General features: G+C 32.3%; 1 protein-coding gene across 1 annotated transcript; it reads right to left on the bottom strand.

Moving 5' to 3' along the window:
* Positions 1–3417: 3417 nt before the first annotated feature.
* LOC130445576 (uncharacterized) lies at positions 3418–9539 on the bottom strand. The gene is made up of 4 exons (XM_056781284.1): positions 9505–9539; positions 7240–7518; positions 6383–6505; positions 3418–3812 (listed from the first exon to the last, which is right to left on the bottom strand). Exons 2-4 carry the CDS (start codon positions 7468–7470, stop codon positions 3453–3455), a joined length of 714 nt encoding a protein of 237 aa, XP_056637262.1. The 5' UTR covers positions 7471–7518; positions 9505–9539; the 3' UTR covers positions 3418–3452.
* Positions 9540–25191: the final 15652 nt, after the last annotated feature.

Raw genomic sequence — 25191 nt, 5'->3', positions numbered from 1 at the left:
TGTTCTTAAACTAAAACGAACTCTGTAGCTATATTAGAACATGAGATATAGATCTTTGAATGTAGAAAAATTGCCAAAAACCTACAAAAATCCATAATTTCACATTGAATGTCCGCGCCTACCTCCTCTCCAACTCAACCGATTTAAGTGTTCAAAAACTCAAAAGAAAGAAGGTGTTTTAGCGAGTGTTCTTAAACCAAAACGAAGTCTCTATCTTGAATAGAACCTGAGATATTGAGGATAGAACGTGTGTATGTGAAAAACTCCCATAAATAATGTATAACTTGAGAATGGTGAAAATTAGATGAAATCCGATGGTTGATGGCTGATCTGTGCATCAATACCTTTCATTGAAAAAAAAAATTAAGCAAATCGGTTGGGTAGAACGCCTGAACGGACTCATAGTAAATCCTTTTAATAGTAACGAAATCTACAATGACCATGACCCATTTGGAATTGAAATTGGATCTCCAGAAAGGCGATTTACAAAGTAAAACTTTGTGAAATGGAAAAATTACAGACTTGAAAGGCAAGTTAGAAGAGTTGGAGGTCCAGAAATTTATGTAAGTATCGCAACAAAAGTGGATAACTCTGAAAGAAATACCGCGATTCGACGTATGAAACAGAATGCTTCAGTTATGTGAAGAACTTGACATTTTTGGATCCACAAATTAGCGTGAATAAGCGATCTCTTGCAGGAATATAATTGAAACTAAAGCAAGAAGCCATCTACCAAATGAAAATTTAGAGTGTTTGTAACTTAAAACAAGTTATGAACCAAATTACAAAGTCTAGGTCACTTAGACCGAATGGACGAAGACAGACACTTGAAACGAGTTGTATTTAAGATACCAGAGGGAAATAGGAAAAGAAGTAGAACAAAAAAATGGTGAAGGAAAGTAGTGGAAGAAGATCTTAGAGAAAAAATATCCAGAGCTGGAGAGAATAATTAAGGAACCGAAAGAAGTGGAGAGAAATTACAAGAGTATGGATCTAAATAAGTTTGTGGCTTTTTAAAAACTTTGAAATTTTGTTAATTCTAATTTTTAGCTCTCCTTTCTCAAAAGGTTAAATACTTCTGTTCTAAGGCCAATCATTTTATTGATTAAATCAAATATTTCAACAAATAACGCCCGCCTGAAATAAAAAAGTGAAAAATTTCTATTATCAATTCACAATTTAAAATTTTCTGGTAAATTTAGCTCCTGCATTGACAATTTTAACGTCTAATGGTAATATGTGAAATGTGTGGAAGGTCATCGTTTTTTTGCAAAATATTTATCAAATTTTGATTGATAAAACACTGAATGATGTGCTAAATAAACAAACAAGAAGAATCTGATTGCGTCCCACCCTAAATTGCATAAATTGCGTGCAATTAACTCAAAATCTGCCTCCCGAAACTCAAGCAAAATAAACATGGAGCCATATGGCGATTTTTTTGCAATGGTGTAACACTAAAAAAATCAAAAACTACAAGAAAAATGTTTTTATTGTATAATTGTATATTTACAAATTGTTACAATACAAAAAATTGTTACAAATATATGTTTATAATTCTATTTTCAACAAAAATATTTTTTAATGGAGTCGTAGATAAAATATTGTGTGATACTCGTGCGTAAAAGTATCACTTAACGTACATTTTATCATAAATAACTATTTTCAAATACTTATCAATTCCTTATTTCGAGGTCCAACAAAAATAAAATTATTTTAGAGAATATTTCTTTTTATATACAAAATTCAGTTTTCATTGTTATTTTATGTGCCCGGTGTGCAAATAAAACGGCCGTCGGCCATATTTCGGAAGCGGATTACATTGCGTTGAGAATATAAAATTGAAAATGCAAAATTTTGTATAATTAACTCAATTAAATAGCACTTTATATAAAATAATCCAATTCTTCAGCAAATTCTGTTCTTTTTTCAATCCACAAGTCATAGTGTATCTTCTCAGTAAATCTGGAAGACTGAATTAACTTTAAAATAGTGAAAGTCGCATGTCAATATCATTTTTATGTCTCTAGATATCCAAAAAAAATTGTAAACGGCGAGAATTTTTTCTTCAAACGTTTTTAGGTTAATTGACACAAATGGAAACGAAAAATTTATTCTGGGTGGATGGATTTCCGCCAGATGGAATTAACAACTTAGATAACTAATCACTAGTGGTCCCTTAGATGTTCAAAATGTCGCCCAACATAAAATTCATCGCTGATGGGTGGATTAGACAGTATCAATTTCTGAAATACTTCGTATTACCAATCATATCATCTCTTGTCGTACGTTTCTTGGTAAAAACAAGATCTTTTAATCCGTTCTATAACTAAAAATCTGAGTAAGTTAGGTCTGGAGATCTGGGTGGTCAAATAAGTAAACCCCTTAAAAAGTCTCAATATCTTTCCCCATTAATTGTGTCAATAAAATAAAATTACCCAATTATTTGTCTGTCTAGAACACCGCACCACACATTTGCATACCAACGAACGTGATGTTGGGTCTCCTGCTTCCAGCAGGGATGCATTTCGGATCAATAGTGCATACATACCAGCAATCTCCAATTATAGGATTGTGCTCTAAAAAGCAGGTTCTGTTGCAACAAGACAAAACTAAATCACATGCTGCGACAGTTACGCGGAACCAAAGAACTTGGTGGTATTCAAATCCTACCACATCCAGAATTTAGTCCGGATCTTGCACCGTCTGATTATTTTTCATTTGGATCTATGGCAAGATTATTGCGTGGAAAGAATTTGAATCCAAAGAAGATGTTGAAATGGAATTCTTTGTGTGTCCAATAATCGTTTTACCAAGGTCTTGAATATCTTGTTGAACATTGGAAATTGTAAATTATTTATGAAATACCCACTATGTAATCAATATTAGTGGAAATCTTCAATATTTTTTCGTCCAAAAGTGCTCTATTAAATTGATCTATTGATATTATAGAAGCAAATAAACTGGCGTGGGAAAAGGTATTTAAAAAAAAAGTTTTTGGAGGAATACCATCTGGAAAAGAAAAAAATAAAGAAATAATGGCCGTTTCGAATTAACCATCAATTACTTGTTATTTAGGCGCCCAATGAGTTAGATGGCTGGAGCCTGCCTCCCAGATGATTAATTATAGAATACTCAAAAATTTGTTAAGGGCAGGAGAAAAGAAAAAGAGAATAAACCAAGACAAGAGAAGGAAAGGATAGAAGAGCTGGAGGCAGATATAAAAAGATGGGAAGTCAAGGTACAAAAATATAATGAAGAATATTGAACTACATCGCATTTTATCCCTTATGATATCAATTTAAATATAATTTTGTTTAGGACTTTCTTTGTTTGTCATACTTTAGAAAACCATTACAATAAAACAACTTCATAATTCAATGAAAATATTTATTGAAAATAAAATGAAAATTACGGAAAAGTTTACATGATGAGGTTAAAGATATAACAATTTAGAATCTTTTAGCTGGAAATAAATGATTCTTAATATACATTAACAGTTGTTCCAAATACTGCAAGAAATTTATGTACTCCTTGAAGATAATGTGTTCTCTGATTAGCTGTTGAGTTAAATCCAGACTTGATCCCTGTAGATTTTGCGGTACGACGGATGCAGATACGTTAGATGTAACCACGACTTTAGAATCTTCGCAAAACGAATATAGTTCGCATATCAACTGTTTTATTTCGAATTTCATGTAATGGAAAACTTTTTCTGCGGCCGGATTAGAATACTTCTCCTTAGCGAGCATTGATACAGCAGCTGCGTAGATCAGAGAGTTGTGATAAGCATCTTTAAGCAGATCTGCTAACTACAAAATAAATTAAATATACAAAGACCGTTGCTGTTGTTAGACAGCTTTAATTTGAATAGAAAGTTTTTTGAAAAAACCCATGAGGTCATATTAGAAGAAATAAATGATTTGAGAAAGCAAATTAACGAAAAACCTAAAGTGTCGATTGAATATTGATTAAAAATAATGGATATTCTTGGAGCGTCCTTTGCTACTCAAACTCGTCGTAGAAGATGTAAAAGAATACAGATCTGTGTTGAAGATGACTCTTCCGTCCTGTTTGAGGCACTTGGTAACTCCTACAACATTGTTATGAGATAAGTTCTCTCGGTGCTTTTGAATTTCCATGATTGTTGACACTATTTCTATTAAGGTGTAAGTCAACTTTTCTTTGTGAAAAAGCCACATTTTTCTCCTCATTATTCGCGAGGATGGTCCCAGAATTACCTGGTCTGACACATAGATGGAGGCTATACAGCATATAATTCAAGTTTGGAAAGGCTACGTTACGTTGTTTAGTATTAGTTTGGCAGCCATCAATAGTGAATGTTTTCAGGGAATTTGTAAATATGGAAAATATTTTGAGAATACTCCTTCGTTAACAACAGTAAAATATTGGGTAGTAGAGTTTAAACGATGCCGTACGACCAGCGAAGACCAGCATTGCATTGGTCGACCAAATGAGATGACGACTCCAGAAATGTTGAAGAAAATCCACAAAGCGATAGTGGATGATCTTCGACTGAAAGTGCGCGAGCTATCAGACACAGTAGGTATTTAAAAAAAGTGCGGTACATCGCATATTAACTGAAAATTTGGACATGAGAAAGCACTGCGCATGATGGGTGCCGCGTTTGCTTCCAAAGGAACAAAAGCAACGTCGTGAAGATGTTTTCTTTAATGTTTCACAAAAATAGAGTCGATTTTTGAGTCGTTTCATAACCATAGATAAAACTTGGGTCCATCACGATACACCTGAAAGTAAGAACAATCAAAACAACGGACTGAAAAGGGAGAACCGGCTCCAAAGAAGGTAAAGACCGTTCTATCTGCAGGCAAGATCATAGCGTCGGTTTTTTGGAATGCGCGTACGATAATTTTCAACTGCAAGTATTATGCGAACTTATTGCAACATTTGAACGAAGAAATCAAGCACAAGAATGCACCAGCCCATAGATCCTTTATTGCAATGGCTAAATTTAATGAATTAAATTTTAAATTGCTGCCTCTTGTACCCTTTTTGCCAGATTTAGCCCACTTGGATTATTTTCTGTTGCCACATTCGATTAAATGACTCGGTGGTCAAAGATTTTCCAACAATGAAGAGATGATGTCGATAGTAAATGGATATTTTGAGGAGCTTGACGATAAACTAAAAGCAGTTAAGTTTGGTTTCTTATTATGTTGTGAAATCATTACAAATAAACATAGTTGTTCTAAAAACACCCGCTGTCTCCTCCGAAATCAAGTTACCATCAACTTTTTGGCTACAAGCAATAGTTTTAGATCTCTGCTACATATGTTGTCGTATATTCTATCCAGCATTTATTGTCTAGGTATAAACCTACAAACTGCATTTTCTCTTCTTTAATCCACTCCGTTTTTAGTTTCTAGCTAAGCTTAACAAAACAATGGACCAAAAAACTCTTCACATAACTGAACAGAGAGCAGTCATCTCGTTGGGTAAATTGTGGTAGAGGTGGTAGGTTCTGAACCAAGCAATTCTATTTCCAGCTAAACCATTCGACTCGCCCTGCAATTGACCGGTTTTTCCGACTCGACTCTAGCTGTGTAAAACAGGTCTTACTGTTAATGAATGGTTCAGAATTAGGAGTTTGATTGATCATTTTTAGTATCTGGGTTCAGTGGATCGTCGAAATATTCGCCATGAAGATAACATGGAAACATTGCGGGTTGCAGTCGATCCATCGTCGTTTTAAAGTTGGATTTTAGGTTATAGTAATACAAACTATTAAAAAGATGCATGTTTGAGTGCCAAGGACGAGAAAATTATTAAACTGATTGAGAATTAACATTAATTTCATATTTTATCATTTATCGTATCGGATTTTGTATTTTAAACACTATAGAAAACTGGTAAAAGTCAACGATGCGTGTAAAGATGTTATTCGACAAACAGTGTTTGACTTTATTTGTTGTTTTGTAATAATATTGGACACAATTAAGAACAAACTGCGTACTGATTATGACTATAAATAATAAGAGTCACTTCCGTGTTTTGAACATATTAAGACACACCAAGGCTAGTTATAATTTGAAAAAAATTGTGTTCTTGATAGCAATTGCAAGATACATACTGTTGTGTGTTTTATCCTATAGAAATAGTTTGGAGTACATTAAAAGCAAAACTATGCAAATATAATTAAGGAGCAGAAGCTTAATTGCGGCTTCAACAAGATGAAACAACTGCTTTGTCTAGATTAACTAAGACTAAACTAAACTTAACTAACTAAATTTGACAAATGACAAATGACATGATAAAATAGAGACTATTGAGCAGGAGCAGAATATTCGAGACAAAAATAACAAAACTTTATTTCTCATTATCAATATTATTATATCGTTACCTTTTTACTTTTAAAATAACTAGCAGGCACCATTTTTCCGTACTCTTTTGGCAGTTTTGGTAAAAAAGGATAAGTGTTGTCTGTAAATATGTCATCGAATTTTCTTTGGGACGTCCTATTAGCCTAAAATATACCAAAGTCAATCAAAGAACTACAAAATATTTATCAACTCTACAGACGATGAGAACAGTGGTAATGAAAATACTAAAGACAGCTTGACATGGGTTCTTATGTAAAATTCGTCTTCTTTTTGTGAACGATCATTTTTTTGTTTTGTAAGTCGAAATGAAACACTTTTGTACAAAATGCTGTCTCAGGCTATAGCCAACTCAGACTGCTGGTAAATTCACCACTAACTAAGGGGGTGTTTTCATGATGTAAGGCTCGTATGGGAATCGCATAAATTAAAAAATGGTGTAATCAAGAAAAAAAATAATCGAATTAATATGTCAAAAGAAAAGATTTAAAAGATTAACTGCAATAAATATTTAAGTAGGTGGAGGCTAAAGGTAGAAAGAATAAGTTACCAGCAGTTTTTAGTATATCTGATAAGTAAGTCCAATGAAACAATTAAGAATAAAATACAGGATAAGCTCAAAAAACAAATAATTTACACCTGAAAAGGTAGAAAGGCTTTAGGATTAAGTAAGTAAGTTACCGCTAATATAAACTTTGGCTACAAAGAATTTCCTGCAAGTTAAATTATCTTAAATATCATAAATAGCTACTTCTGAACCAAAATAATACTACAAAAGATCTCTCCATAGTGTAATTTCCATAGCTATTGTATCATTTCGAAATTATATTATAGAGAAATCAATTTTTTAACGGTTTATATCATAAAATAAAATATTCACCCATTGATCTTTAACTGCATTCACTCTTATTAAGTTATGTTGTACTTGATTAATCATTTCAAGAAGTCTCCAATCCGGTATGCTATTTAATTCGTCCGAAATATCGATGCCCCTTTGTTCACACGGCTTCAACCACCATTCTACAATCTGATTCAATTTGTCCATTACAGCCTTTTCTTCAGTGTTCATTGCATCCGCATCTGTTTGATGCATCATATCCGTTTCTTCCATTTTTCTCTTGTCAATATTTGAATATGATAATGTTTGATTTTCGGTACCCTGCAAAATATTTATTTTATGCGATGGGGGAGTTTTTTTATACATGAAATTATAACCTAATTCCGACAAATTTATGTCTTACTAAATAGCATCTACGTAATAGATTAGACCCCCTTTCAAATCTAGAACCAAAGGAAGGGATGTGTATTTGAACTTCAATTGGAAATTGATTCCATATAAATTGATTTGTGTGAATATTTCTTATTAAATAACAAAAAAACGTGCTTCAGTATACTATTTTTCAAACAATAAATGGGCTTACTTTTACTATTTTTTTTATAGAAGTATTGTTGTTTCCCCCGCCACTAAGGTATGAATTTTTTGTTTTCTCCACTAGAGTTTACTCATGATTAAAATTCAGATAATTAAAGCCAAGCTTCTATATTGCGATTCAAATAAGACAAATACTGCGCTACAAATCGTGACGATGGGCCAATTCGAGATATTTCAGGTAAACGAAAAGGTAGTTCGACTACATAGTACAACTCGTGACGGATTGATCAAGAGGAATTAAGTGTACTTTGTAAAGCTGGAAAATCCAAAAATTGAATCTGGAATTTTGGAAATAAATATATTTATTTTTTATCGTATTCTCCTTTCAGCTCCATACACTTTTCCCAAAGAAGTTCAATAAGTTCTATACCCAAGTTACTGAAAACAGCCATTAATTGTCGTCATGATCTCTCTATTTTTGGAAAATCTTTGCTCGCCGAACCATTTTTTCAAGTCTGGGAACAGAAAATAATCCGAGGAATCTTAATCTGTAATAATTAATAGTTTCTCCTTGAAAAAGGAAGTTATCCAACGCCATGACCTTGCCTGCAGATGGAACGGTCTTTGTCTTCTTTGGAGCCGGTTCTCCCCTTTCAGTCCATTGTTTCGATTGTTCTTTCGGCTTTATTTCTGTGAAATATTGCCAAACACTCGATGGGAACATCTTCAAGACGCTGTTTTTGTTCCATTGTGAGCAAACGCGGCACCCATCTTGCACACAGCTTCCTCGAGTCCAAATTTTCAGTTAATATGAGATATACCACACTTTTTGAAATGCCTACTATATCTGCTAGCTCGCTCACTTTCAGTTGACAATCATCCAGCACCGTTTTGTGGATTTTCTTCAACATTTCTGGAGTCGTCACCTCATTTAGATAAGATTTTATATTGATTGGGCAAACGCCTAACAAATCTCTGAACGGTTGCCTGACATGGCATCTTCAAGCTTGAAACACATGCTGTATAGATTGTCTACTTCTATCTGCCAACTCTGGGTCAAGCCAGGTACTTCTGTGACCATCCTCGTACAATAGAGAAAGTAATTTTAAAAATTTACGAAAGGCGCTTCATAATTCAAATATAGAGCTATATAATCTTCCGTCACGAGTTGTCTAAACTTCATGACAACCACGATCACGAGTTGGCACTTTGTAACAGAAGTTAAAATTTTATAATGGGTATTAAAATAAAGAAAGTTCTATTAGTAAAAAAATAGATAAATAACTAAATGAAATTATGAGGTAGAGGCTAATATTGATTAACAGTAACAAGAAAATAATCTCAGAGAACGACTCCTAATCATATGGGATCGCTCTAAAGAAAAAATTAACGAAGTGGCAATCCTGGCAATTGATAAGAGAAATCTAATTCATACATCAAAAAATGAAATTTAATTGCATGGAAATTGAGCGGAAATTCTGGACTGTTGTCGAATGATATGTAGAGAAATCTTTTACAAATAAAATAAGACAGAAACTTGCCTCAAATTCCGATATTTTTGGACGCAAAAGCCATAAGAAGAATGAAATTTCAAGTAGAGTTCATTTTATATTTGATAATTATATTCCATATGAATAAATAAAACTATAATGAACGATTTTTAGGCATTTTAATTTTTCCGTTTCAAAAATTTTGTAACATATCAATCGACTCGACTGACGTATTTTGAAACGTGAATTTTTGTAGAGGTAGTCAACATTATTTATTACTTACAGTTTATAAGAGCCCCACCGAAATCGGAAAAAAATTCTCACTAAAACGATAATTTTCTTCTCCTATTAACTGCCATATATATACGAATCAATTCCTAATTTCCTGGTTATTAAAAGTGTGAAAGGAAACACATAAAACATGTATTATTTTGTGAGTTATTACTGTTAATTAACAGATTTGTAATTGAAAATTAAAATTATAGGAAAAAATCGTGTTTGTAGCAAATTGTTTCTACTTATTTGGAACCATAGCTCTAATGCCGAAGACACACGGTCCGGGAAAACGTGTAATCAGGGTTTTGCTCGGATCTGGTAGAAATTTGCAGTGCTAAACGTGTAAAAGACCGGAATATGCTAGGTTCGTCAGTATTTTTCCAACTATAGAATTGTCAAGACGTAGAATTTACGATTCTCTGTTTTTTTTACTGAATTCACTGATTACACTGACTGTCGCGCGTTTCGATAACCAAATTATCGTCTTCAGAGACTGAAAGTGAACTGTTTAGATTTGACATTTTCACATCATTGTTGCCATATCTCTTGCTCATTCTTAGATATAGAAGTTCGTGTTTTTCAACTTTTACTTAACTAATTTATTCAGTGAGAAAAAGAAAATTGGAAAATTTTTTAATTCGACTTGTTCGGTGAAAGAAAGGAAATTACTATACACTTCAACATCATTAGACGTCATTTCGTAGTACGAAATTATTTAGTTAATTAATTAGATACAGATTTCAAATTTTTTTGAATGTTCGATTACATAGAATCATGAAAAGATTTATATTTTTGAATTGACAAGAAAAATTCTTATAAATCTTATAGAAAACAGATGATTTTTTTTATTCTCGCTTACGATATATACTAGCCACTATTCAATATGAGATTACAAGAGGCCTTTTAAGACTATACATCCGTTCGAAACAGGAAATTCTCACCCCCGAAACAAGTCAGCTTCCCTTTTTCGACTTTATGCCACGCAGGAAACATCCATCTTCTTCTAAATGCATATGCAAAACAAGTCTTAATTAAGACTGCGAAAACCCGTGTGAATTTTTGAAAACTACAATAATCTCATAAAACGAATAGATTGAAATTAAAGGCAAGGAAATTTTGAAGATAACAGGCACAAGTTAGTTCAATAATACATCAACTCGATGTTATTTGTACTGAAATTGTTTGTCTTAATACATATTATCATCTGAATACCTTAAAGTGAAAAAAGTTTCTTTTTTATATATAAAAAAATGAATCGTCCTCTATTTAACATGATTTTTGTTGTAATGCCCGAGCAAATCACGCAACCCCGTCTAATTTAATCGCCATGGAATCCAAACGTTGAAAATTCAGAATTTACTGCATTTTTTATGTTAATAGTCTTCGTTCAGATCATCTTCAGATGCATCAGTGGTATCTTCGGCTAGATCCACAACTACGAACTTAATAACAATTTTAATGCAACATTACACTTAGTTTTGTGTGCTTAGTTTAGTACAAATACCTAGGCATGATCATCACTAATGATGGAAGATTAGATGAAGCAATAGCACAAAGAAATAACCAAGGAAGACAAGCAATAAGACAACTAAATAGTGTATTGTGGGACAAACAAATATCCAAGGAAAACAAACATCGAATATACAATAGCATAATAAAAAGTATAACAACATGTAGTAGCGAAGTCTGGCCTCTAAAAGAAAAAACAGTCAAAATGCTTGAAGCCACAGAAATGGATTATTGGAGACGCGCGGCAGGAATATCAAGACTGGAAAAAATAAGAAACGACAGAATCAGGGAGATCATGAAGGTGCAACACACGCTTACGGAAGACATTAGGGTGAATCAGTTAAGATGGTACGGACATGTCCAAAGAATGCCTGAAGACCGCATACCCAAACAAATCTTAAATTGGGCACCAAAAGGAAGAAGAAAGAGAGGAAGACCAAGATTAAGTTGGAGAGAAGGTATATAAGTATATATATATATATATATATATATATATATATATATATATATATATATATATATATATATATAGTTTAGTAATTCGATTTTCAAAATTGGTTTTCTGGATTCAAAATTTTTCTTAGCGAGCCAATCTGCAATCTGGGCTTTTCTTAACCGCAACGTTCGTTTTCTCATGGTAATTTCCAGTTCTTTTAGAGACAAATGCATGTATCCTGAGTCACTGTCAATATAGGTTGTCCCTTTTCAAATGGACGTTTTGGAATCTGCGGATAAATCATCTACAAAAGCTTGATGATTGATGATTTCCAACCGCCATATTTCTTTAGTGTCTTCAAGTTTTTATCCAGATTCGACTTAAAAAGTAGAAATAATCATTTGTCGAACACCGATATATTTATTCGATATTAATTACCGTAACATATATTTACAACTGCCTTTTTTGTAGTGGCCAAAGTGAAATCACTTTGGTACACATTGAAGGTTGATAACACTGTAGATATATACAATTTAGACCCTAACTGTGGAACAAAGCGAATTATATGTTAATCATCAACATGAATTCATTGATTTGGTACCAGTTTGGGTTTACAGAAATGAAAGACGGAACCGTTTTACCAAAAAAACGGTTCTTTTTTTGTTTGTTTTCATATAAATAATTCTTTAGCGTTTTTGATAGATTTATACTAAATGTAATTGCGTGTAAGCAATTTAATTGTTGACCTCAAAATTTCAGAATATACAGAGCAGCTTTTGTGTCTGAAACTAAAAATATTAGGTATACTTTTTTTATTGAATTGGAACAAATCTGTTGATAATACAAATAAAAACTTATAATTATTTTACCAAAATTCATTATTATAGGTTATAAATTCCACTATAAATCATCTAAAATGATAAATTTTGACTCGTTCGTTAATAAAAACTTAATTTTTAACCATGTTATTAGGTTTGGCTATGTTAAAAACAAAATTAATATACACTAAATCAATAACATTTAATCAAGAAAATATAGTATATTATGTATATCAAACTAATTTATTGGTGTGTTAATTGAGTAATAAAGATAAAACATGTAATGTATCGACTATTGTTTTCAGAATTATTACTAATTGATAACGAATCAATTTGAAGAAACTAACAAAACATGAAATATAATATAATAGATTAGCTTTGTAGGCAACCACTTATACACGAATACATCTTGTGTTGCATAAAAGTGGATCGAATTTAAAACGAATTGTCACTATAATTTTTAAACAGAATAAAAATATTAATTCATAATATTTTTTAATAGATATATTTAATAAGTAAATACGGAGAATTATGTAATAGGATTAATTGGAATAATATTTGCAATTCACAAGAAATCTTCGTTTAAAAAAATGTGTTTGAAACTTAAGTGTGTAATCATGTTACAAAGTGAATCATACATTTTCATAAATATATTTGTTATATACAATTCGATAAATTGATTTTTCAGTAACAACTATTTTGAAGCCATAATAATCCGTCATCGCATTATACAATCACAATACAGGTTGGTAGACAATAATTTTTGTTTTTGCGATGAATTTTAACTATGTGCAGAGACCGAATTAAAACGTAGTCCGCTGAATAAAACCGACAAACGGTACTAATTAATATTAACATAAAATTATATTAATTGACTTTCATTTGACCTGTAAACAATGCACCAGTTACCATTTCCTGTCTCCTACATATTGTTGCGGAATTTATATTATTTTTTTCACCATTACAAGGCTAATTGTTTCATACTATTTTTGTTCTCATATTCTCTTTGTTTGAATTAGTATTCGTTATTTGTTTTTATATTTAAAATAGAGGTTCCATTCACCTCTATGAACACCTTGAGGACTATAGGGGGATTATAGAGATAGTCCCTTTTAAAATTACAAAATATTAATCACTGGACTTATACATCTAACTTTACAGTTGTATTACACTGGGAAACACTGTTTTTGTTCCACGAACTTTGTGACGATTTCTATTTTTGATGTACCCTCATTAAAAAAAAAATAATTATTTTGTTTCAGTCACATCTAAGTTTTTTTTGTCACAGCTTTATTCTTTTTTGACCCCATTTACTTGTTTTTGTTTAAATAACTTATTTTAGGCGACTGTATAACGATTTGATTTAACTAAGTCACGTTTGAAACATTGTAAATATGCCGCGATTTCTTATAACCCGGACGGTTTTAGTTATGTGTGTGGAGAATTCACTTTTACGAAAATTTATTGAATTTTGAATATGATCCAAGTTACTGGCGATTGTTGCTCAAAAACTAGCTTGAAAGCAGTGTTGTTATACAACAAATGTCCTTACAAAAACATGAAGTTCCTTCTTGAAACAATTAAATACATTTAATTCAATTTCAATTTCAAAGACATCGCTTTTTTGCTTGGGCTTCAGCTTCAGATTATACAAAATATACAGCAAAAAACTACAGCAGGTCACTACACAAAGATTACAGCGTCGATCACAAACTGCAGTGCAGAAGAAAGTTAAAAATGATCCTTTAGTGAACCCTGACGACATACTTTTACCACTGGTGCATTTAAAGCTCGGCCTGATGAAAAATTTTGTAAAAGCTATGCCTAAATATTGCAGAGGATTTTTATACCTGAAAGAGAAAGTTCCCAAGCTCAGAGAGGTGAAAATTAATATTTATTGGTCCACAATGGAACTAATCAAGGAAAGCTGAGTTATCTGGAAAAATATGACTGGAAATTTTGTTCAAACATAAAGCAGAAAATTACAAAGTGATTTTTGTATTTTTTATCAAAACATTTTTTTGATATATTATTGTTTGGTGGCCATAGTACATTCAAAATTTGGTGTAAGTTTTAAGGGGGTCTTTCCATGTGACGGTCTGTTTTTAGGGATTTTTTATTCTGCGACCAGTAAATAGATAAAGCTTCAAGTTTATTATCATTTATTTACATATATTTCGACAGTATAAATATAAATTTTAAGCCAAAAATATTGTGTAGAACTAGAGTTACAGCGTTCTGAACACCCCTGCCTAAATGCACGGAATGGACTAATATCAAATGGATATACAAAAAATTGGACTTTTGGTAGACATTTGAAATAAAAGTTACGAATTTTGCGTTTTTTTTGTTATTTTCTATAAAAAAATCGAAATTTTAAACATTCAAAATGATTATTTCGATAATAATAAGAAAATTGTTAAAAATACAAAATATTTTCGAAAAAATAAGTTGAATAAATAAAATCAGAATAATTGGAGAAATAGTTAGAGCAAAATAAATTTGAGGATAATTAATAACAAATATAGATTTAGATGTGTGTAATTAGAAGCTAAGCAGTGCATTAAGACCCCTGATTTGAGCAGAATATAGTATAACTCTAGTAGAGCAACTAGAGAAGCACCAACCAATAATTTTTCGAATTTATTATTCATTAAATATTCTAAAAATGATAAACCATCCTTAATACGGATGCGTGTCACTTTTAGTAAACACTTAAAATATTATATCTCTTGTATTTTCGTTTGAAAAATCATTTGTATAAGCATAATGAATAAGTCTTCGACTTGTAAAAGTTTCTAGGTTATTTCTTCTCCATACTACAATCTCGTTTCTATTGAAATAAAGTTTCTGGAATGCTTCAGAATATGGTGGATATCTAGCCACCGCAATTGCACGATTTTCTGCAATGTCATCAATTCCATTCATTTAATAACATAAAGAATACAGCTCTAATCATTGTTTAAAGACGTCAGTATTCATGTTCTCGTGGTAATCACCGGAACGAATTGATTCGAAAGTCAATAAGATCGTTTCAACTACCAATATGTACGAGGGCCGTTTTTTTATCAACCTCCGATAGGCTATAGATGAAAGACAAGTTCAAATAAAACAATAATTTGATTGCCAAAAGTTTACTTTTCAATGCCCTCTTCAAAGAAAGTTGTCGCCGATGAATTCAAGTAAAGTACACAACCTTGAAACTTCTGGAAATTCCGTAGACAAAGCAGTAATGGCGAATCTGCGGTTTTCTTCAACCATTCTGTCAACTAGTTGAACCAGGTCATCTGAAGCAACAGATTTGCGTCCTTGGCCCCCATCTTCATGCACATCATTTAAACTTTCGATACCATTCACGCACAACACCATCACTCATGAACTACTATGGTCTTCAGCCTGTAGAAAACGAATCTCACCTCGCAATTCACACTTGGCGGGAGCATTAATAATGGCGGACATGTTTACGTGGCTGTAGCACAACGCCGACTGACGCTTGAACGTCATACTATTATCATCGTGCCCCCTTTTCTTTTTGGTACAATCAAATCAGTAAATAAATAATTTGGAAAAGATTGTCTTCTACTTGTAAGTTTGTTTTAATAGTTTCCGTATTGGGTTTCGACTCAGTTCAGGGTAATTCTTATCATCTTGAATTGTGACAATTATTTTTTCTAATGTCGGAAATTATTATTTAAAGAACGCATGTAATTTCCCGCTTCAAATAATTTTCTATTTGAAATTTTGGTTTCCCTGGAGCTTCACGCGCGGTTTGGAACTCGCCACTTTTCTTTTTTTTTAATAACTGTGTAAATCGTAGATTTCCCAACACCTAACCACTCGACTATGTCATCAACATTTTGTATAAATGTTTGAGGGGTTTTTGGCCTATCCAAACATTTTTCTAAAGACTTCTTATCATCTTGAACTGTGACAATAATTTTTTCTAATGTCGGAAATTATTATTTAAAGAACGCATGTAATTTCCCGCTTCAAATAATTTTCTATTTGAAATTTTGGTTTCCCTGGAGCTTCACGCGCGGTTTGGAACTCGCCACTTTTCTTTTTTTTTAATAACTGTGTAAATCGTAGATTTCCCAACACCTAACCACTCGACTATGTCATCAACATTTTGTATAAATGTTTGAGGGGTTTTTGGCCTATCCAAACATTTTTCTAAAGACTTCTTATCATCTTGAACTGTGACAATAATTTTTTCTAATGTCGGAAATTATTATTTAAAGAACGCATGTAATTTCCCGCTTCAAATAATTTTCTATTTGAAATTTTGGTTTCCCTGGAGCTTCACGCGCGGTTTGGAACTCGCCACTTTTCTTTTTTTTTAATAACTGTGTAAATCGTAGATTTCCCAACACCTAACCACTCGACTATGTCATCAACATTTTGTATAAATGTTTGAGGGGTTTTTGGCCTATCCAAACATTTTTCTATTGTACAGCTTATGGACATGAAAGACCAATAAAAGACCGAATACTTGTGTAAGCTTAGGTACTACATTTTCGGTAATATTTAGATAATTTTGTAATAATATCCATTTAAAATGGCCGTAGTAAGTTTTGTATTTGTATGTAGGTTTTATTATTCATGAAAATAGAGTAATATAGTTATTTAACAAATGCTTGATACCTTCAAAATAATGTACCTCAGGTTTATAAAAAACATCATCATCAACGTCTAACATCCCATGCAAAATCTTTTGGTGCGAAAATCGAGTCACTACCTGGTTAGAATATACTGAAGCAGGCACTCATTTTTTGCAAAATATGATAAAACGTGAATATAATCCCTTGTTATAAATGATTTAAAATGATGTAAGTTAAGTCCTTAATGAGCGGACATCCCTTGTATCAGTTCTAGAAAGATTTATTAATGTACCTAAATGTTCTTGATTGTAGGTCTTTTCTTTAAAGCTGGATTCTCCTTCTCCTCAATCTCTAAGAGCGTTTCCTTATCAAAATATTATTTTGATAAAGACTGAAGTAAGTCGAAACGTCATTTCTTTATCAATCTCTCAAAACTTATTAAAAAAAACTAATTTTAAAACAAAAGAGGGCTAAAATCAAGAACATTTAGATGCATTAATTTATCAAATGTATGAAATGAGAAATTGGAGAAAGATTTATTTAGACGTGTAAACAAGACAACATGTAAGACATTAACGAACAATAAAATTTACTAAGCAGGCAAACACCGACAGGATTTACACTTTTCGTTTTGTTCGCGTTAAATATGTTTCGACGAAATCGCAGCAGAACAATCGAAACTCACCTGAGCGTTCACTTGCTTTCTGGTAGGTTATCATTCTAGTATTTCAATGTTTTTTGTTTCCAGACCATGAAATGTAAACGTTAACCTATAAAATTATGCTAATTCTTCATCGTCGACAATAACAGGACAGGATGGGTGGGAATCTTGATTGCCAAATAAAGAGCGTGAAATACCTTGAACCGTAAACTCTGAGGAAGTCAATCCCTCACCCTCAGAATAATGGAAATCTTCTTCGTATCAGTCACATGGACGTAACATAATTATTTTATAACCAGATTTATAACATACATAAATTCTATGTTTCTAAACCGACTTGATCTTAGTTTTTTTTTATAATTTATAAAAGACAGATAAAAATTTGACGTTTTAACCTTTTACAGTCTTTATCAATAGTATATTAAACTACAGGGAACGAAAATTCAGCTTTCGTTCCTTTATTTTATACGATTTTTCTTCATATTTTGGTCGAAAGTACGTAGTTATTTGCAGGTACGAAAGTTAAATATTTACTTTCGTCTTGGACATCATGATGCGCTAAACCGAAAATTCATCTTTCGTCCTTGTAGTGTATACGATTTTTCTTCATAAAACAAATTTTTCAACTACTGTCAACGTCAACAAAAAAGACGTTCACGTGGTTAGATCTTGCAGTCGAATGGTCGCGGGTTCAATTAAAAGTATCTATTCTTCTTCTTCTTCTTCTTCCTGTTGTGTATAGGCATCATTGCCTGTTTTTCTTCACATCATTGCCTCTGCTCAGTCACCTGGGAAGTTGTCACTCCATCTTTTCCTAGGTCTTCCAAGGCTTCTTTGTCCTGCTGGTGATTTGTCTCTTGATATTTTCGTTCCTCCATCATGCGGTCAATGTGCTCAAAAGTATCTATTCAATTAAATTAACTTCATATAACATAAAATACAAAAAAATAGTTTCGACAGCTATGTGTATGCATTTCAAAATAAACTGTGGTCCGTATTTCGTCGATTTATAGTTTTCTTTTAAATATTTTCATCAATTTTCTACTGTACAACTATCCCCCTAAAAAAATTTATAATTCTTCTCGAGATTTTACTACCGCGGACAACATGGTTCGTTTTAAATGAGCAGTTGTCACTTTTTTGAAATATGGACGAATCTTTATTACCACACCTGGTTCCTTTATTAGATTTTGATGAGTTGATCGATGTGTGAAAATTCTTTTAAAATATCAATTCCTGAGAAATATGGCGTTTATTATTACGTTAATGATACTTTGTAGTATCGTTTGTGGGTTATATATTCTTGGAGATAGTGAGAAGCTTTGGAATAAATTTTATTCTCCTCCACAATCATCTGTGATTGTGATGAATTCGATATCAATTGCAATAATCAAAAATAAATAATTCTTGGTCTACAATGAATAACATGAATAACCTCTTATTCTTATTTAACTAGAATATAAACTGAACTTTATTGTTTTAGGCTAATAATTTTTCTAAAAGATACTTATAAGTATGTGGTGATTTTTATTTAATACTGAAAAAATATGAACAAAATCGTATCTTGAAAATGAGGGAACTGAATGACTGTATAATAAAATGATATAAAAGTCTTTAAAAAGAACCAAAAACAATACAGGTGGGTTTGATTACAATTACCAATTATTCTGTGTACTGTGCATCACTTTAACTAACTAGATTATTTACTAAATGTAACTGTTTATTTAATAGCAGTCTCTTACATTTACAATTTTTTGTAAAATATACATACATAAAACTTGACATAAGTCTCTTTTTTATTGACAGATGCATCAACTTGACATAAGTCTCTTTTTTATTGACAGATGCGTCAACATGACATAAGTCTCTTTTTTATTGACAGATGCGTCAACATGACATAAGTCTCTTTTTTATTGACAGATGCGTCAACATGACATAAGCCTCTTTTTTATTGACAGATGCTCAACATGACATAAGTCTCTTTTTTATTGACAGATGCGTCAACATGACATAAGTCTCTTTTTTATTGACAGATGCGTCAACATGACATAAGTCTCTTTTTTATTGACAGATGCTCAACATGACATAAGTCTCTTTTTTATTGACAGATGCGTCAACATGACATAAGTCTCTTTTTTATTGACAGATGCGTCAACATGACATAAGTCTCTTTTTTATTGACAGATGCGTCAACATGACATAAGTCTCTTTTTTATTGACAGATGCGTCAACATGACATAAGTCTATTTTTTATTGACAGATGCGTCAACATGACATAAGTCTCTTTTTTATTGACAGATGCGTCAACATGACATAAGTCTCTTTTTTATTGACAGATGCGTCAACATGACATAAGTCTCTTTTTTATTGACAGATGCTCAACATGACATAAGTCTCTTTTTTATTGACAGATGCTCAACATGACATAAGTCTCTTTTTTATTGACAGATGCGTCAACATGACATAAGTCTATTTTTTATTGACAGATGCGTCAACATGACATAAGTCTCTTTTTTATTGACAGATATGTCAACATGACATAAGTCTATTTTTTATTGACAGATGCGTCAACATGACATAAGTCTCTTTTTTATTGACAGATGCTCAACATGACATAAGTCTCTTTTTTATTGACAGATGCATCAACTTGACATAAGTCTATTTTTTATTGACAGATGCTCAACATGACATAAGTCTCTTTTTTATTGACAGATGCGTCAACATGACATAAGTCTATTTTTTATTGACAGATGCGTCAACATGACATAAGTCTCTTTTTTATTGACAGATGCGTCAACATGACATAAGTCTCTTTTTTATTGACAGATGCGTCAACATGACATAAGTCTCTTTTTTATTGACAGATGCGTCAACATGACATAAGTCTCTTTTTTATTGACAGATGCGTCAACATGACATAAGTCTCTTTTTTATTGACAGATGCGTCAACATGACATAAGTATGGAGGGTAGAGATAAGGAGAACCATCTCTGTGCTACAGAAAGTATCCATCAAATACTTTACATTAGGGAGGCGCTACTATAGCATGAGTATAAATTTTAAATAGAGCGCTAGGAATTTAAGAATAAGGACAGAGAAAGAAAGAAGTGATAATTGACACTTTCTTTCTTACAAATTCACAATAATTAATTAATATTCAGCGTTATCTCACAATAGTTATATTTACAAAATTATTTTGTACTACGTGAATAGTTTAGATTTTGTATACGAATATTTAATTAACGACTCTAGTCTTCTGAAATATCAAATTTTCTAACACTGCATACTTCACTCTATCTAAAATAACTAAGTTCATATGATATCTTGTCTGACAGGAGCGCCATTCTGATCAAATTTTGAATTATAATTTACCGTCTACAAGTGGACAGTTTTTAAGCTAAGCCCCCATATGAGATGGTCCTCCTTACCTCTACTTTCCATACACATAAGTCTCTTTTTCATTGACAGATACGTCAACATGACATAAGTCTCTTTTTTATTGACAGATGCGTCAACATGACATAAGTCTCTTTTTTATTGACAGATGCGTCAACATGACATAAGTCTCTTTTTTATTGACAGATGCGTCAACATGACATAAGTCTCTTTTTTATTGACAGATGCATCAACTTGACATAAGTCTCTTTTTTATTGACAGATATGTCAACATGACATAAGTCTCTTTTTTATTGACAGATACGTCAACATGACATAAGTCTCTTTTTCATTGACAGATACGTCAACATGACATAAGTCTCTTTTTCATTGACAGATACGTCGACATGACATAAGTCTCTTTTTTATTGACAGATATGTCAGCTGTCTAATGTGACTGTACGGAACACAAATTGCAAAAAATCATAAACATAACATATAAGGCGCGAAAACAGAGTTTGGCGCGAAAAGTTTTGTTAAAAGTAATGGCGGATACAGCTATGTTTAAAATTTTAAATTAATCTGTAGATTTTGGAAAATGATTAGTTCGAATATAATGTTGTACTGAATGTGACAATCCGGTTACAGCTTGTCCTATAGGAAAAATTGAATATTTTCGAAAAATTTGGATTTTTTTTTTCAAAAATCCTAGTCGACATTGAGTGACGACATCTCCATTAATAAACGAAGTTAGTAATAAGCAATTGTAGCCAATGATCAACAAGCGGTTGCCAGCTAACTCCATATGTCCAAATGATCGATTTTCATATTGGGTATTTGAAACTTAGCCGACAACATGCAGAATTTGAAACATTGATGAATAAAAAGAACACTATATATTTCACTCCTTAGCTTGACCTCTAGCTTTGTGAAAAAAAAATATAGTCGAACTGGGTAAGATCAGGGCTATATGGTGGGTGTATAACCAGCGAAGCCACATTTGTGTACAGTAACCTTGAAAAACAAAACAGTTTTGACTGCAGGAATCTTATGAATCAAGGTTGATTTTACTAGTAATTTGCCGTATTCACTGTTGTATTTGATTCCTTTAAATAATCAAACTCTCTCGAAATCCCAAAATATTGTAGCCATCACTTTGTGGTGCCTTAGGTGACCTTTACTTTTTTTGACACGATGTCACTCCATAGAATCTCTTTTGGATGTAAAATTCCATAATTTCATCACCCATGATGCACTAAAAATCGTTCACAACATTCTAATCGACGCTGCTTTTGCATTGCGCTAAGAATTAGAAACCTTCACCCTACTCTAATTTATGTCATATTTAAATGCTTATGTAGGATCCTTCTTGTTTTGGAAACGCCAGGATGTGATGCAATTTCTTTTGTTTTCATACGCCGGTCACCTTTTTTTAATTGATGACCATGATGGACACTAGTAATCGTAAATAGCTTCCAATCTATTTTTGATTTATGTTGGTGTTAATCCTTCTTTAGTCAATAATTTATAACAGCGCGATTTGAGACATTCTTTAAAACAACTTGGCTAAGTGGTAGTTCGAGTTCTCTTATAATAAGTTGAAACTTTTTGTAAAGTCTCGTCACTGAAGCATGGAAAAAGATTTTTGCATATTTCCTAACCTAACCTAACCTAACCTAACCTATCCATAAAGCTCTACATAACCCCAAAAAACGTATCGCGTCAATTGTCACTGTCAAATTAAAAAAATTTGTAGCATCTTTAAGTTCTTTATGTAAATTTATTTATATTTATATGTTATTTCGTATATTAGTACTATATACATTTTTCTTGCATAGTTTTGAATCGTTCGCAATATCTAATGACGAAGACGAGTTGAGTATATTGCAACGAGCGAAGAGAAACTTGTTGTGCAAAGAGAAAGAATACTTGAAGAATCAACCGATGAGTGAACAATTGAAAAAATTCATAAGCAGATACAAGAGAAAAGCAAAAATTCCAAAATCTAGAATAAAACACGATATAGAAGATATGTATGTATTAGACAATGGAAATATAGTTCCTCTGAACCAAATTAAAATTAGAAACGTAAATGAGGAATACTACACCAGTTCGCAGGCAAGTACACAACAATGGAAATTCACAGTTTTGCCAGTTATTCTTCCAAAAACCCGCGATTCTTGTTCGACAGTTTCTACCGTTGAATCAACCTCTCCAGTAACTACATTTAGTATCACTACTCCTAGCGAAACCACTAGTATCCTTAGTGCTACTATTGATGATACTAATACGAGTAGCAAAATTCATAAAACAACAACAAAAACTGAAGAAAAGACGGAAGAATCTTATGTGGAATCAGATGACGAAAATATACCAAGCGAAGTTACCACTAAAGGTAAACTGTTGAGTAAAGTCATACAAGACGTCCAAGAATTAATCAAATTTGAAAATCAACCGAAAACCGAAGGAGAATTGGGAACTTGCAACGTAACCGGCGATTGGGATAGTTACGCCGGAGGTGTCCAAATTCGCATATCACCCAACTCCAATCCCAAAACACCGAAAATAGAAATAGTACCTAGAGAGCCGCCGATGGATGGTTTTTTGAACGGTACTATTTGGAATGTGACCGCCCTAGCGCCGTTTCCGCATCAATCTTTAATTTCTATTACGGCCGTATCTGCTAAAGGTAAAAAGTTAGCAAATTTTTTGGGAGAATGTAGGATTTGTGAAGGAGCAGAAAGTATAGCCGGATATTGGATGTTGAGACGGAAATCGAAAAATTGCAAAGACCGAGAAGAAGCGAATAGTATTATTAGCGATGTTCTCAGAAAAGACAACGTCAGGTTGTTGCAGAAACAGCACCTAGCTTCAATCGATAAATCTACGATGCAGCACATAGAATCAACATCGGAAGACGCGGAACATTAACAATTATTAATTTAATTAAAGTTTATAATTGACTATTTGATTTTTTTTAAGTGGCTACAGCTAATCAATGATAGAATTAGCCAGAGACTTTATTTTGACGTTCAAAAAAATTCTTTGTTTGATAATATTCCCTTTCAGCACCATTCGCATTCATCACAACTATTGTAGAGAAAAAAATCTTCAGCAACTTGTTTCGCAAACATTTTTTCTATTTCTTCTATTTACTTCTTACTTTTTTCATTAGCATCTACACATGAAGAAGGCAATGGCCGGGCAAAAGGAAATAGCTGGTGACATATAAGAAATTTGTGTAAGTGGAATCGGAACTTCTATTCGAAAACGTAGAAGAGGTAGAATTGTTTTTATTATCTCTTTTATAACTGTTTTGTTTCTCTTCTCTCATTTTTAGTGATTTATCTTTACCATTATAGTCTTATTCAACCTCTATCTTCAATTATTTTCTCTTGTCCACTTTTTTTTTAATTTTTAAAGTAAAGTAATATCTGTATCAATAAGTTGCAATTATTTGAAGTTTATCTTATTTTCTTTCCACCGTTTCGCTCCAAAACTGTCAGGATCTTCTTCTTTTTCATCTTAAAGTAATGTATAATAAATTAATCAAATATTTTCAGTCACCAATATACTAAATAAAACTCAAACATTATTTTTCGATTCATATTCACTCAATCCACAATTTTATTACGATTCACTACACTTCCAGCCCTCATATATTAACAAACTCGCCGTTTAGGTAAATCTTCTGCATGGCCGAAAGATACAACAACTCTCCAGAATGCTCTATAGTGTTATGATATGTTCTAGATTACTTTAGAATATTCTGTATTGTTAAGTTTCTAGAAAGCGACATGTCCAGTCCTCATCTATTCAAAAGCCTACCACGGTAAAGCAGAATATTTTGATATCGATTAGACTACCACATCTTTACACGTTGAGCCCCAACCAAACTTGATAACCTATCCCCTGGACCTAAAAAGCTTTTTTGTGTTATAAAACTCTATAATAAAGGAAAAAATCAATTGAAATCAATAATAAGTTTACCGCTAAAACTTTTCCCAAGGGCTCAGAGAGGTCCTGTATACAAAAAGCATTATATTTCTTCGAAGGTACACCCTACTTGTAGTATGGAAAAACAAAGGTGCACAAGAATCAAGATCAAGTGAAGGTGACACTAATGAAAAATTTTGTTCAAATATAATTCGAATTATGTTGATGAAATTAAAATGAAAAGTAATTGTTTTACAATGGAGTTATAGAATATGCAAAAAAATCGATGGATCAAGTATAGGGTAATGTTTCAAGGACACAGGACGGTCCAAGCAAACTGCAAAATCATTTGAATACG

The sequence above is a fragment of the Diorhabda sublineata genome, chromosome 6, assembly GCF_026230105.1.
Source record: "Diorhabda sublineata isolate icDioSubl1.1 chromosome 6, icDioSubl1.1, whole genome shotgun sequence".
Lineage (NCBI taxonomy): Eukaryota > Metazoa > Arthropoda > Insecta > Coleoptera > Chrysomelidae > Diorhabda > Diorhabda sublineata.
This window is presented reverse-complemented; position numbering and strand designations above follow the sequence as displayed.

Bases quoted from the DNA above. Each gene is read 5' to 3' on its own strand.
- LOC130445576 (XM_056781284.1), bottom strand. From the start codon at position 7,470: ATGGAAGAAACGGATATGATGCATCAAACAGATGCGGATGCAATGAAC. The intron at 6,506-7,239 runs GTGAATATTTTA...GGTATATTTTAG, and splicing joins ATGCAGTTAAAGATCAATGG to GCTAATAGGACGTCCCAAAG. The intron at 3,813-6,382 runs GTAACGATATAA...TTTATTTTGTAG, and splicing joins GTTATTTTAAAAGTAAAAAG to TTAGCAGATCTGCTTAAAGA.